Source organism: Grampus griseus (genome assembly GCF_964374135.1).
Source record: "Grampus griseus genome assembly, chromosome: 1".
Taxonomy (NCBI): Eukaryota; Metazoa; Chordata; class Mammalia; order Artiodactyla; family Delphinidae; genus Grampus; species Grampus griseus.
In genome coordinates, this window is record NC_139017.1 from 141,739,058 (window position 1) to 141,753,848 (window position 14,791).

The 14,791-nt window shown below is 51.6% G+C and overlaps 1 protein-coding gene across 1 annotated transcript; it reads left to right on the top strand.

The window, feature by feature from the left end:
• Positions 1-1,309: 1,309 nt before the first annotated feature.
• On the top strand, positions 1,310-4,582 carry DMRTA2 (DMRT like family A2). The gene is made up of 2 exons (XM_082665491.1): positions 1,310-1,880; positions 3,361-4,582. The coding sequence occupies exons 1-2, from the start codon at positions 1,325-1,327 to the stop codon at positions 4,410-4,412; spliced, it is 1,608 nt and encodes a 535-aa protein (XP_082521617.1). The 5' UTR covers positions 1,310-1,324; the 3' UTR covers positions 4,413-4,582.
• The last annotated feature ends 10,209 nt before the right edge of the window (positions 4,583-14,791 follow it).

Sequence of the window (14,791 nt, forward strand, 5' to 3'; positions counted from 1 at the left end):
GGCCCAATTGGGCCTCCTGAGGCCACGGCACAGGGGGGACTCCTGCGTTCTCTCAGACCCAGTTCCAGAGGCGACTCCCACGCCTCGGTGGTGCCTGCTGGGCCATTCAAATCCCAGGAACCCAACTCCGAGACCAGAATTTGGGAATCTGCTCCCGAGCGGGGTCCCGCGGTGCCCCAGAATGGAGAGGGCGTGTCTGACGACTGGATCCCTAAACCGGGAGGGGAGGGGAAGGCCGGGTGAGTTGGTCAGCTAAAAGGCTCTCCCTCCTGCAATGGTTAACTTTTGCAAGATACTTTTTCCTCCCCGACTACTCCAGACTACAAGGCTAAAAACTGTGCCACAGGTTTACTCCATCTCCAAGCCCAGCCTATGCCTGAGGGGTTTTTTTTCACGCACACCCCTCTCTCCCGCGTGGACCCTGGGTCCCAGACCCCCATATTACCTGTTTCTCGCTGTTTTCCTCGCCCCTCAAGCTAATCCTCGGGCTGGGTTTGCCTATCGAAAGAAAGATCCCTCCACTGCATTTCCTCTGTAATCCACCTCCCCAGGCCTCCTGAACTCAGCTCCACACCATTTTCTCTTCCCCCCTGGAGGCCCGCCCCTTGGAACTTGGACCCCCACATTTCCACGGGTCCCTGGGCCCCTGGGCCCCTGGGCCTAACTTTGCCCCTGAGTTGTTTCCCAGCCTTCACTCCACTTCCTAGAGCTTTTTTTTTTTCGTCCCTGAGTTTTCTCTCCAACTCTCCTGCTCCCACCAGAAAAAAATCTTCCAGCCCAACCAGCTGAACTCTATGCCTTGATATTACCCTCCTCTTCACCCTTCTATAAAACTGAACGTTTCGCCTCGGGTTTTCCTGTTTTGCTCTTGGCATCAGTCTAACTGTTGGGTCAAAATTTTCTAATTCGAGTCCCACCAAACAAACATTTCTCTCTGCCTGTCTAACCTCAGTTCTGCTAAACTTTGGGGGATCTTTTTTTTTTCAAACCCTTGTTACATTCATCTGAACCAATGACTTTCAAACTTTATATGTCTTTTAATTTTTTCCAGTGGAACCACTGATTCAGATGAAATCTTACACCCAGTGCATAAATCAGTTATAAGAACTCTGATGGGAGTGGGGTCGGGGAGTTGGGCATTTACAAGTGGACTCCAAAGGTACCTCCTCCCAGCGATTCCGTAACTGCTAGCTAAACCTCCCGCTGCCGAAATGCCCCTCTCTAAACCTGGATTCCTCCAGGGTGCGCTTTAGCTTAGCGCACCATGCGCTCCTCACCGCAAGTTTCTCCCCTCTTCCCACGGTGTTCCACGCCAGGTCCTGCCATGGAGCTGCGCTCCGAGTTGCCCAGCGTACCCGGCGCGCCGACGGCGGCTGCGACAGCGACGGGCCCGCCCGTGGCTTCGGTGGCGTCGGTGGCAGCGGCGGCGGCAGCGGCCGCTTCGCTACCTGTGAGCGTGGCGGGCGGCTTGCTACGAGCGCCGCCGCTGTTGTTGCGGGCTGCGGAGAAGTACCCGCGGACCCCCAAGTGCGCGCGCTGCCGCAACCACGGCGTGGTGTCTGCGCTCAAGGGCCACAAGCGCTACTGCCGCTGGAAGGACTGCCTGTGCGCCAAGTGCACGCTCATCGCCGAGCGCCAGCGCGTCATGGCGGCGCAGGTGGCGCTGCGCAGGCAACAGGCGCAGGAAGAGAACGAGGCGCGCGAGTTACAGCTCCTCTACGGCACTGCCGAGGGCCTGGCGCTGGCCGCCGCCAACGGCATCATCCCGCCGCGACCCGCCTACGAGGTCTTCGGCTCTGTGTGCGCCGCCGAGGGCGGCGGGCCGGGAGCGGGAGCGCCCGCGGGCACCGGAGGCGGCGCCGCGGGCGCGGGGAGCTCAGGTGAGGAGAGGGGAGCAGGGACGGGGTTCAGGGGCGCGCAGCCCAGGGACTTGTCTCGGTACTGAAAGAGTAGAATCCCGTTCTCCAAACGCCCCACCTGGTGGAGGTGCCCGCGCACCAAGCCCCTGATTTGAGGCATAAACACACAAACTTTCCTTTCTCCCCTTTCTGAAGCATTTGCACTTTATTCCTTTCTCTCACCGCAGGCCCAAATGTAAACGCTTTAATCTTATTGCCTCTACCCAAAGGCAGCCATGTCTCAGCTTTCTTGCTCACTTCTCTGGGTCTTCTCCCCAGCGCGAGAACCCACGCGTCTTATCTTTTCTTTCGTTCTGCGCTTCTCCACACGCCGCAGATCCCTCCGCTCCTTCCCAACTCTCTTCAGCAATCCAACCCTCTCCAAGTCCCCTCCTCCGCCCCGCTTCGCTTTCTCTAGGTACTGAGGACGCCGAATTCCTTCCCAACCCCACTCCCCCCCTCCCCCGCAGGATTCCTTTTCTCCCGTTCCTAATGTTCCCTGGTCAACCGCCCTGCTCCTTCTTTCTAGCTTCCTTCCCTGCTCGTCTCCCTTTTCTCAGAGTACGCGCTCTCTCCCTTCTTTCAATCCCCTTTCCTCTTCCCAGTGCACTCCCTGTTCTGCTCTGGCCGCACCCTCTTCTTCGAGACTCCCTAGGCTTTTGGGGGAGGGGGTGCGGAATTAGGCTTCCAGCTTGGGAGGGAAGAACTTCTTAGGGCTTAATTATTTTTTAAGATTTTTTTTGATGTGGACCACTTTTAAAGTCTTTTTATTGAATTTGTTACAATATTGCTTCTGTTTTATGTTTTGGTTTTTTGGCGGGAGGCACGTGGGATCTTAGCTCCCAACCAGGGATCAAGTCTTAACCACTGGACCGCCAGGGAAGTCCCACTTAGGTCTTAATTTTGGAAAGGATGGATTAGAAATAGAGGCTCTACTTTTGCCTGTAGAGAGGCTTGGGATCTTGTAAATGCCCAAGGTGCATTCCCCTCCAGGCTGTGCTGCCCAGGGCCACAGAGCACCCAGGGCTGGGTTGGCTCTTGGAATCACAGGGGTGGAGTGAGGTCTTCTATACAGTGTGCGGTGCAGGTGCAAGTTGTGTTGGCTCCTGTTTGACCTCTGGGTCAGGCCACTTCTCCAGAGCAGGCCAAGACTAGGAAGGGTGAAGGTACTGGGCACAGATGTAGGAAGAGGGTCACTGGACACTGAGTTTACAGGGCACAGGTGGTTGGGGTTCTGGGTACAGAAAGAGAATGCGCTCTGGGAGCCGAGAAAGAGCCAGGCTGTAGGGGCTCAGAGGGGAAGGAATGCTGGAAGAAAAAGAAAGAAGGGTTTTGGAGCCAGTGAATGAGGGTTGTGAGGCTCAGAGGGAAAGGAAGCTGGACTCCAAAGGGCTCTGGTGCTGTGGGGTGCGGTCACTTCCCTGCTAACCGCTCCTTTACATACCCCTTTCTCCCCTCCTAGAGGCCAAGTTACAGAAGTTTGACGTATTCCCCAAGACGCTGCTTCAGGCAGGCCGCGCAGGCAGCCCGCAGCCGCCGCCGGGAAAGCCCTTATCACCCGACGGCGCGGACTCTGGTCCCGGGACATCGTCCCCAGAGGTGCGAGCAGGCTCGGGCTCGGAGAACGGCGACGGCGAGTCCTTTTCTGGGTCGCCCCTGGCCCGGGCCTCCAAAGAGGCAGGTGGCAGCTGCCCAGGCAGCGCTGGCCCCGGAGGCGGCGGCGAGGAGGACAGCCCGGGATCCACCAGCCCTCTGGGTTCAGAATCCGGTTCCGAGGTCGACAAAGAAGAGGCAGAGGCCGCTCCCGCGCCCGGGCTGGGCGGGGGCCCGGGTCCACGACAGCGGACGCCGCTAGACATCTTGACGCGCGTCTTCCCGGGCCACCGGCGGGGTGTCCTGGAGCTAGTGTTGCAGGGCTGCGGCGGCGACGTGGTGCAGGCTATCGAGCAGGTGCTGAACCACCACCGCGGGGGCCTGGCGGCCGGCCTCGGCCCCGCCGTGCCCCCCGATAAGGCCGCGGTGGGGGCAGTAGTAGCAGCGGATGACGCGTGGCCTGGCCGCGTCGACGCCGCGGCCGCTGGGGGGCCGGGGCTGCCCGCGCCGCTGCAGGCGGGCCCAGCCGCACCTCCGCACCACAGACCTTTGCTGGCCGGCGCCATGGCGCCCGGGGCGCTGGGCTCGCTGAGCAGCCGCTCGGCCTTCTCGCCACTGCAGCCCAACGCCAGTCACTTCGGCGCCGACGCGGGCGCCTACCCGCTGGGCGCGCCGCTCGGCCTCAGCCCCCTGCGCCTGGCCTACTCGGCGGCGGCGGCGCACAGTCGCGGCCTGGCCTTCATGGCTCCCTACTCCACCGCCGGCCTGGTGCCCACACTCGGCTTCCGCCCGCCCATGGACTACGCCTTCAGTGATCTCATGCGCGACCGCTCGGCCGCCGCCGCTGCTGTGCACAAGGAGCCGACCTACGGCGGCGGCCTGTACGGGCCCATGGTCAATGGCGCCCCTGAGAAGCAGTAGGGCGAGCGGCCCGGCAGTCGGGCGGCCCCCAAACAGGGACCCCAGGCTTGCCCCGCGGGCTGCCGGCCCGTCTTTGCCTGGTGCGCTCTCTGCGCCCCGGCTGGGATCCTCTCGCTCCAAGGTGGTTTTCAGTTTTGTTTTGGACGGTGGGTGGGGAGAGCTGAGCAAAGAGGAGCAGCTTCAGATGTTCTCGGAGGGGATGTGAGACCCCCATCCTCGTCCCGCGACCCTATCAAGGCTCCCCATCCCTTCAGAAGGCCGGGAATTCTTGAGAATTCAGAGGCTGCAGCCGCTGCGCAAGCTCCTGCCTCTCCTGTCGCTATGCTCGTCACACCTGCCCGCGCTCCCAAATGGTTGGCAGGATAGTCCGAGAGTCTGTCTTCTGTGTCTCCCCCTCCCTTAAAAAAATTTTAATATTCGCTCTAACAAATATAAATTTAGGATGTATAAATCTCTTGGCACTGAGTCGAGTCTTTGGGACACACATATATATCGATATCAAATTGTAAAAAAAGAAAAAAAGGAAACAAGTTCTAAGGTGCACTTTCCTCGTTGCGGTATTTGTCGCTCTCTTTGTTGCTTATGCCGATAAGCATGGGTTTCCTTGGTGCAGTGTGAGTTTTTATATATGTATAAATCTATATATAAACTATACATATATATACAAGCCAGTGTATAATGTTATAAAATGGAATTCTAAGTTATTAATCTGTAGGTGACCTCGGTATTAACGTGAAAAATATTCAAAAACAAGCAAAAAAAGGACAAAACGGAAAAAAATTAGACTATGCGTGCATTGTACTTATCAGGTTTATAGATTAAATATATTGTAAACTCGAGATGAATCCTGCCCACCCGCCCCTCTTGCCTGCGGCCTGTCTCTCCCTAAGGAGCGGTCTAGGTGCGCACTGAAGCAGGAACAGAGTGACCCGTGACTGAGCCGGAACCGCCCGCCGGAGGGCCCATCCCCGCCTCGCGGGACTCGCCAGGCACCTCGGCCGAAGGGCCGGCAGCGGGAAACGCTGCTGCAGAGAATGGCTCACTTTGTGCTTTCCTTTGCCTAGACATGAGCTAGAAATAAATGTTATTTTCTAAGAAAACAGCAACGAATCCCGTCCCGCTTCTCGGGCGGCCGGGTTGATAATCTTAATTCCTCGCCGGAGCCGCGGTATCAGGGAGAAGCTTGCCCGAGGTCCGGAGGGTGCTTACGACCCTCGGGGGTGCGGGGCGAGGAAACTTCCTGCAGCGCCTGGGAGAGGCGAGCGCTCAGCACTCCGGGAGGAGCAGCGTCCGCCGTGCTTGTGGAACCTGGTGTCCCTCCCACTCCCCGCTCGGGCGCGCGGGTTGCGGAGGGGTCGCCTTGCCAGTGCTCTCGGTTCCCGGAGTCCTGCGAGGCCGCCGGCCGGGTTCCCGTTCTCCCCGGGGCGCAGATTTGGGCGCCCGCCGCGCGCCTCCCTCTTCAGGTTTGGAAGGAACGGCAGCCGAGACGGTGGCTGGGGAGGGAAGGCTAAGACCGCTCTCTCACAGAGGCCAGCGGCCTGGGAGTTATTTTTGGGGTGGTGGGGCGCTGCCTTCGCCCTAGACAGTGTAATCTGAGAGCGGCGGTGAGGACGCGCCTTCCAGCCCGACCTCACTCCGCGCCCCTTTTTGACCTTCCCTCCTTAAGCGGAGCTGAAGAAATTGGCGGCTCCGGGGCCGACACCCGCCTCCGGCCTCCCAAGTCCCTCCCGCTTCTGGCTGGGTGACTCCCCCCTCTCCGAGAAACAGGGTGTCCCCTCCCCTAGGCTGGGCCGGCGACTTCCCAAGGTAAACTTCTGGGGCCGGCTCGAGTTCCGCCAGGCGGTGAAACTTAATAGCAGGGACAAGAAAACGGTTTAATAAAGAAGGGCTTTAATAGGGAACTAATTTGATTGAGTTGCCTAATTCCACTTTAATTGGAAAGGGGTTTGGCTGTTTGGTTATAAAGTGCGAGGGTGATGAGGAGCTGGAAGTGGGGGGAGAAGGGGCGAGAGCAGAGAGATGGGGCGAGACAGGCAATGAAGATAGGGAGGAACGAAGAGAGAGACGAGAAAGAAAAGAGGGAAGAGTTACCTAGGAAGTAGAGAGGAAGGCGGAAGAAAGTGCGCGGGAGCTTCTAGAAGTGTGAACTTTCTTGCGCTTCAAGGCTGCGCGCTCTCAAGCCTCCCACTCCAGGTTTTCCCTCCTCCCACTCCAGGTTTTCAGAGGCCTCGCATCCTCTCTCAACCCGCGCTCCAGCTGCCCCCTCCTCGGGATCAGCCCTCTTCCCCGCTCTAGGTGAGCTTAAGATCTGTCTTGGTCTCTTGGTTTCAGGAGGGATCTATATTGGGTCATCTGAAGTTCTCGGTTCCTGCTGGTGCTCAAGCCAGACGGAGAGAGGCGGCCTGTGGGCCCGCGTTACCCACTCTCCAGAACACCTGGAGCTTAATAGCTTTCAAGGTCATTATTTTAGTTTATCCTCACGGCAAACCCGGGGAAATCCAGTGAGTTGTTTATTATCGTCTCCATTTTACAGAGGAGGAAACTGAGGTCCAGAGTGGTTCAGGGACTTGTCCAACCATCCGGGGACCCTGAATCTCTTTTCCTTTCCATTCTCCCAGTGGGCTTGTTCCTCCCTCTCCTCTCGTGAAGCGGTCTCGGCTGGCCGACGGCGGGGCCTCTGCCGTAACCCACCTCCTGTGTACACGTGCGGCCCAGAGAGGAGAGGCGGCTTGCTCCTAGCGCCCAGAGAGGCCGCGGCCTCAGCTTTGGGCTTCAAGCGTCGTCTTCCGTAGAACTCAGAATGGTTCTCCAGCGGTGGAAGTTAGACGGGGTGGAGTAGTGGGGTTCCAAGGTTCCTCCCCTCCCTGGCCCGACGATAGAAACCCAGGATGGTCAGCCACAGCCTTGGCGCCTGGCAAAGTCCTGCACCCTCGGGGCCCCGGACTCCGTTGCCCACGGAGCAGCCAGGAAGACTAAGGCTCAGAGGTTGACAGTGACCGGCCCAGGGTCGCACATCCAGGCTCTGAGGAGCGAGAATCAGAGCCCAGGACGCTCAAGCCGGGTTGCTAGGTTGCAGCGGTGGGAGTGGCAGGGGCGGAAGAGTAGGCACCTTTGGTTCAGGGAGCTTCCGTAGTGGGCGGGAGGGGGCTGGGGCCTGAGCTCCCCTGGGATCCGTATTGGGCAGGAGCTTGGGGTTCTTGCTTGGGGCGTTGCCCTCACCCCTGATGGAAAGGACAAAGGTGGAGCATCACCTCTTTTCTCCTGGGAGGGGAAGATGGGACAGGAGTTCCCTTCCTGATCTCTACTGTCTGTGTTTATTTCCAAACTCTCCCTAAGCCGGCTGGAGCCAACCCAGTCCTGTGCCTTGGGGGAGACACACTCAATCGAGATAGTAGTCCTTTTAAAATTATCTTCTCCTCTTCCTCCTCCTCCAACAGCAGCACTGTGTGCCTACTGTGTGCCAGGTCCTGTACTAAGCACATTCCCTGGACAGGATCCTGCTCAGTGGGTGAGAAAGAGGCAAGAGCTGGGATCCAGGCTCTGTCGCTGGCTAGGTTTATTCATTCACAGATTACTCAAGTCAGCAAATATTTGCTAAGTACTTACTGAATGCCAGACCCAGTACAAGACAGGTGCCACCCCTGCCCAATTAAAACTATGTGTTGGGAGTTGAGGGGGGAGGCAACTAAACAGGCAAGGAGGATGCACTGATCAGGGCCAAGGAGGTCTGCCAGGGAGGTCAGGGAGGTCTGCCAGGGAAAGGCAAGTTAGGCAAGGTGCTTCACCTTAGTTCCCTTCTCAGTTAAATACGGCTAATAGTAGTGTATGCCACTTTGAGCGTCGTGAGGATTAAATGAGGTATTGTGCAAAGAGCTCTTAGCTCAGTGCCTACTCACTAGGCTTCCATTATTATAATTCTCAGATTCTTTGGTGTGGATATTGTCCCATTTCACAGAGGAGTGAACAGCTCAGAGCAAGTTCAGCTTATAAATCCTCTGAAGTGTCACAAGTTATGGGAGGCATCCTGCCCAGAGCAAGGGGCCATAGAGAAAGGTCATCACATTGGAGAGTGTGGGTTCTGGAGATGCTTCTGAGAAGGGGTGAGGCTGCAGCTGGGTTCCGAGGGGCTTGATGAGGGGCAGCATTGCAATTCATGGCAGGAAATGGGTGAGGGAGTGAGGGGTCCCTCTAAAGGAGCAGGTGGAGAGGGAGGAGGTGGGGGCAGGCTGTGATGTTAGAGGTTAGAGGTCAGATCATGGAGATTGTTGAACTCCAGAATAAGGCTTTCAGAGTGTGGGTACTGGGAGCCATTGATAGCAGTGCCTGGTGAGATTTGCATTTGGATTGGATAGATTGTTAGGAGGAAGGCCGAACCCCTCCGAGGGGGAGCCGTGAGAGATGGCAGCACCAAAAAAATGACCAGTGGGCGTAGGGACAGGGAGAGAAGAGGTTGACTTCAAGAACTGCTGGGAGCCAGACTCTCCACCGTTGATCCAATATGGGGAGTAAGCTGGGGGGAGGACTCATGGCTGATTTTCAGGTGTCTGGGCTGGATGTCTCATTGAGGGCGACACTCAGAGTCGTGTGCTCCTGGAACAGAGGCAAGATTGGAGGGTGAGGAAAGAATTCTCAATATTCGAAATACAGACGTTGGGGACTTCCCTCATGGCCCAGTGGTTAAGACTCTGCGCTCTCAGTGCAGGGGGCCTGGATTTGATCCCTAGTCTGGGAACTAGATCCCGCATGCCACAACTAAGACCTGGCGCAGGCAAATAAATAAATAAATATTTTTAAAAAGAGAAGAAAAGAAAATACAGACTTAGAAGGGCTCATAGGGCCTCTAGGAATGGACACCAAATGGTAGAAAGAGTCAACATGTGGGTGGCAGCAGGGCCTTGGGAGGATGAAATGGGTCAGCCCCATCCCTTCCCCCCCATAGGACACAGGACTCTCTTGGTGGAGACCATGGGCCAGGGAAGGGTGTTGAGACCCCAGATATTGGAGTTCTGCCTCTCATCATTTTTGTTCATGCCTATTAAAATCATTCTCCTAAAACTTTGCACCCTTTAAAGGTCATTGTCCTGGGGCAGGACACTGGGCAATCAGTCATGTATCTATTGTGACACCAATGTAACTTAAAACTTAAACTTCAGGACTCCCCACCTGTACAGGTTCTTTTCATTTTGTGCACATGGTCAAGTGGCTTCTTTTTCTTAAAAGTTTCAGGCTCCATTAAAAACTGCATCTGCCACTACACAGCATAGGTCACACCTTCTGGCTTCCTGTTTCTGTTAACTGTTGCTGCATAGCAAATGGCCCCAAATTTAGTGACTTAACACAATAACCATTTTTTTAATCTCATAATTTCATGGGTCAGGAATTTGGACAGGGCATGGCTGGATCATTCTTCTGTTCCATATAGTGCTGATGGAGATCTCTGGGTGGTATTCAGCTGGTGGATGTGTTAGCCTGGAGGGTAACAGCTTCAGTCACATGTCTGGTGCGTTTGTATAGATGGCAGGAAGGCTGGGCTCAGCTGGACCATTGATTGGAGCACCTACATGTAGCCCCTCATCATGGTAGCCTCGGGGTATCTGATCTCTTACATGTCAGGGTTCCAGGGGCAGATATTCAGTGAACAAACTGAAAGCTACATGGCCCTTTATGACCTAGCCTTATAGGTCAAGGAATGTAACAAGACTCTTCTATTTGCAAGTGACTGACACCCAAGTCACACCGACTTAAAAAGAGGTAATTGATATCCTCCCAGAAGCTAGTCCTCAGTTACCAAGGCTTCTGCAAGATATAGGGCCTCTGGAAAACCAAGCTTTCAGGACAGCTGAATGTTTGCCCATTTTAGCCCTACTAGTCTTTGTTTTAGCATTTTAGGGTGGAAGCTTTATAAAACATGCTACATGCTTTTCCATTTTCTTTTTCAAGGGACAGTGAAATACTCCAAACTTTCTCTGATTCAAATTCATCTCGGATGTATCATGATAGGACTGTGGGGTCTTATTGGAATGAGGTTTCATTGGCTCAGGCACTAAGAGACTCAAAATTTCTGGCATTTTCTAATGCATTTTTAAAATTTTGAAAACCTTTTATTATGAACGATTTCAAGCATATAAGAAAGTGGAGAGAAGAGTATGATAAACCTTTACATATTCATCACATAACCTTAACAATTACTAATATTTGCCATATTTGTTTGGCCTAAATTTTTCTTTGAAGTATTTAAAAATAAATTATCAACATTGTGAAATTCCACTGTGAAATGCTTCAGTATGCATTTCTAAAACATGAGACATTTTCTTACAGAACCACAGTATCATTAATACACTGTAAATAGGAAAAATAATTCCTTTATATTATCTAATACTCAATACATGTTAAGATTTACCCAATTGCCCTCACTGAGGATGGACTTATTTGTTTCTTTATACATACATACATACATATAACATATAACTTATCGATTTATTGTTCGAACCAGGATTTGGTCAGCTATAGCAGATGCTGTCAGAGTCCCACTCATACCCTTGGACCTTTTAGTTCACTGATTTCCAGCTTCCAGAAACAGTTTCTCTATGTCTAAGGTCTTTTAGTTCAGAACCACAGAAGCAGGTGGCACACCAGAGTTGGGGTAGTGGGAGCCAGCTCCCCAGAGTAGACAATTAGAGGGTGCATTTTTCGTAGAGAATTTTTTAAAAAATATTTATTTATTTGGTTCCACTGGGTCTTAATTGCGGCAGGCGGGCTTCTTAATTGCGGCTCGCTGGCTCCTTAGTTGCAGCACGTGGGCTCCCTAGTTGTGGCATCTGAACTCTTAGTTGCGGCATGCGTGTGGGATCTAGTTGCCTGACCAGGGATCGAACCCAGGCCCCCTGCATTGGGAACGCAGAGTCTTATCCACTGAGCCACCAGGGAAGTCCCTTGTAGAGAATTTAAAACAATAATAAAACTGACTACAAGTTGGTCAGCTCTTTAAATTATCACCATAGCCCAGCAATTCTGAAAAATTTCAGAAAGAAAATATTACTCACCTCCAAAAAATTGTTGGTGGTCAAAGTTCTAAACAGTCCCTGCAGTGACTGTGTGTGTATACAGATAGATACACACATATGTAAAATATATTCATATATTTTAAATTTTGATTTATAATTTTAAAAATTTTATTTATTTTTTAAATATTTGTTTCGTAGTACATTTCTAAATGTTGGAACACACAAACAGATGTGCGTAACCACCATCAAAATCAGAATTCAGAGCAACTCCATCACCCCAGAAAACTTCCCCCTGCTGCTCCTTTATAATCAAACCTTCTCCCCAACCTCTAACCCTTGGCAACCACTGATCTGTTCTCTGTCTTTACAGTTCTTTCTTTTTCAGAATGTTATATAGATAGAATCATATAGCATGTGGCCTCTTGAGATTGGCTTCTTTCACTCAGAATAACGCCTTTAAGATTCAACCAAGTTGTTGCATGTGTCAATAGTTCATTCCTCTTTTTTGCTGCATAGTATTCAATTGTATGGCTATACCACAGTTTGCTAATCCATTCACTGTTGAAAGACATTTGGATTGTTTTCATTTTGGGTGATTGTGAATAGATGAATGAAACTGCTATAAACCATGAACAGGCTTTTGTGTGATCACAAGTTTTCATTTTTCCAGGGTAAATACTTGGGAGTATGATTGCCAGTTCATATGGTTAAGTGTATGTTTAACTTTATATTTCCAGAGGGGTTATACCATTTTTCATTCCCACCAGCAACATATGAGAGTTGCTGCTTCATCACTCCTGGTTTGTCTGGCTCATTTTTTTAAAGCCATTCTGATAGTTGTGCAGTGGTATCTTATGGTGGTTTTGATTTGCATTTCCTTAATGACTAGTGACCTTAAGCACCTTTTCATGTATTTATTTTTTATCATATATCTTCTTTGCTGAATTGTCTGTTCAACTATTTTGCCCAATTTTTAAAAAGTTAAATTGTTTGTTGTCTTACACTTGAATATTTTTAAATAACAGCTTTTTTGAGAAATTATACATATACCGTACAATTCACTTTTTAAAGTGTACAATTCAGTGGTTTCTAATATATTCCCATAGTTGTGAAACCATCACCATAATCAATTTTAGAATATCTTCATCACCCCAAAAGAAATTCTGTGCCCATTAGCAGTTACTACTCATTGGCCCCAGACTCTCCAACTCTACCTAGCCACTAATTTACTTTCGGTCTATCAATTTGTCTGTTCTGGAAAATTCACGTAAATGGACTCATAAAACATGTAGTCTTTTGTGTCTGGCTTCTTTCAGTTAGCATAATGCTTTTGAGGTCCATCCATTGTAGCATGGATAAGTACTTCATTCCTTTTTATTGCTGAATAATATTCCGTAAAATGGATATACCACATTTTGTTTATCCACTTATCTGTTGATGGACATTTGAGTTGCTTCCAGTTTGTGGCTATTATGAATAATGCTGCTATGAACATTTTGTGTACAAGGTTTTCTGTGCACATACATTTTGATTTCTCTTGGTTATATACCTAGGAGTGGCATTGCTGGATCATAACCCTATATTTAACCATTTGAGGAGCTGCCAAAATGTTTTCCACAGCAACTGCACCATTTTACAGTCCTACCAGCAGTGCAGTAGGGTTCCAGTTTCTCCGCATCCTTGACAATACTTGTTATTATCTGTCTTTTTTATTCTAGCCATCCTAGTGTGTGTGAAAGTGGTATGACATTGTGGTTTTTCATATCACTGATGACTAATGATACTGAGCATCTTTTCATGTGCATTTTGGCCATTTGTATATCACCTTTGTAGATATGTTTTTTCAAGTCCTTTGCCAATTTTATTATTTTTTAAATTAATTTATTTATTTTAATATGAACAAGGTTATATATATATATGTACATAAAGCTGGGAAAGAGAAGGACCCATTGAGGCAAATGCATAGGGGGAGAGAAAGCATCTGAAAACAGCAGTGGGCATCCTGCCAGTTCCAAGTCTAGGGAAAACTGGCCGGGAGCTTTGGTCGGCCAAGTTAACAGTGAAGCCAGGGATGGCACAGTGGATGATACAGGCAGCTCTCTTCCATTCTCCTAACTGGAACTTCTCAAGTCTGGTGTAGTTCTGAAGTGGGCTCATATGCTCCACACCCTCCAACACACACACACACACACACACACACACACACGCGCGTGCACACACCACACACACACACACACACCACACACACACACACCACATACACACACACACACACACACCACACACACACACACCACACACACACACACCACACACACACACACACACACACTTGCACACCCCTGAGGTGTGGTCCTCTGGCTTGCTGTAGGAAGAGAGGAGGTTAAGTTTCACTTAAAGGGGCTGAACCGCTTTCCAGTGAGGCAAAGTCCATTCATGGTTACACACAGTTTGCAGAATAAGATCTGCTCTTCATTTGTTGAGTTTCTTCACAGAAGAAAGGTATTGGCTGATGGCTCCTGTGAAGCCCTGGGCAGGTTATGAGGCTGCCAGACTCCTATGAGCACAGGCACATCCATAGCACAGGCTGTCCCCCACGGTGCCACCTGGGTTTTGGCCGGGGGGGACCCAGGTGCTTTGTATGAATGCAGTCACAGCAGGTGTGGTGCTGTCCCCCATGGCCCCCCCCGTTCTCTGCACAGATGGGTTCCAAGTCTGATGGCAGTTAATACACAGGGCCTCCCAGCACCCGTGAGATGCTGTTCCCTCCATCCGCACCACCTGTGTACTGGCCAGGTGGGTCCCAGTTGTAAGTGGGAATACCAGGTCCTCCAATCATGGGAATGATGTTGTTCCCTCCTAGACGACCACCACCTGGATTGTGAGCAGGTGGGCCCCTTGTGTTTGGAAATGAGGTAGAACTAGAAGTGTGTTGAAACCCACGGGTGGTACCCACACTTGCGACTCCAGCAGATGTGGTGTGCTCTGATGGAAGGTGGAAACTGACACGTCCCTTGACACAGATTTCGTCTCCTTGGTGATGGAACTTTTAAACATAGATTTTTTACATCCAGATGGGCCCTGTGTGCAGTGAATGAAAGTGGCCTCCAAGCGTGGGGATGGTGTTTTCCCCTGCCATCACAGTACCACCTGTATTCAGCCTAGGTAGGCCCCAGGTATTTGGATTTAGGTGGAATCAGGTATGTTCCCAAATGCTGGGATGGTGCCTGACCCTCCTACTGCAGCAGCCTTGCTGTGGTCAGGTAGATGGCAGGTTGTCTGGCCCAAAGTAGGAACAGAAGTGGTGCTGGGTGCCCCACTTAGTCCTGCCCCAAAGTTAAGTGGTCTGGATGCCTCTGAATGAGCGAGGCCTGA

Excerpts from the sequence above, each read along its gene's own strand:
- DMRTA2 (XM_082665491.1), top strand. The coding sequence starts at position 1,325 with ATGGAGCTGCGCTCCGAGTTGCCCAGCGTACCCGGCGCGCCGACGGCG. Across the intron at positions 1,881-3,360 it reads CGCGGGCGCGGGGAGCTCAG|AGGCCAAGTTACAGAAGTTT; the intron begins GTGAGGAGAGGG and ends CTCCCCTCCTAG.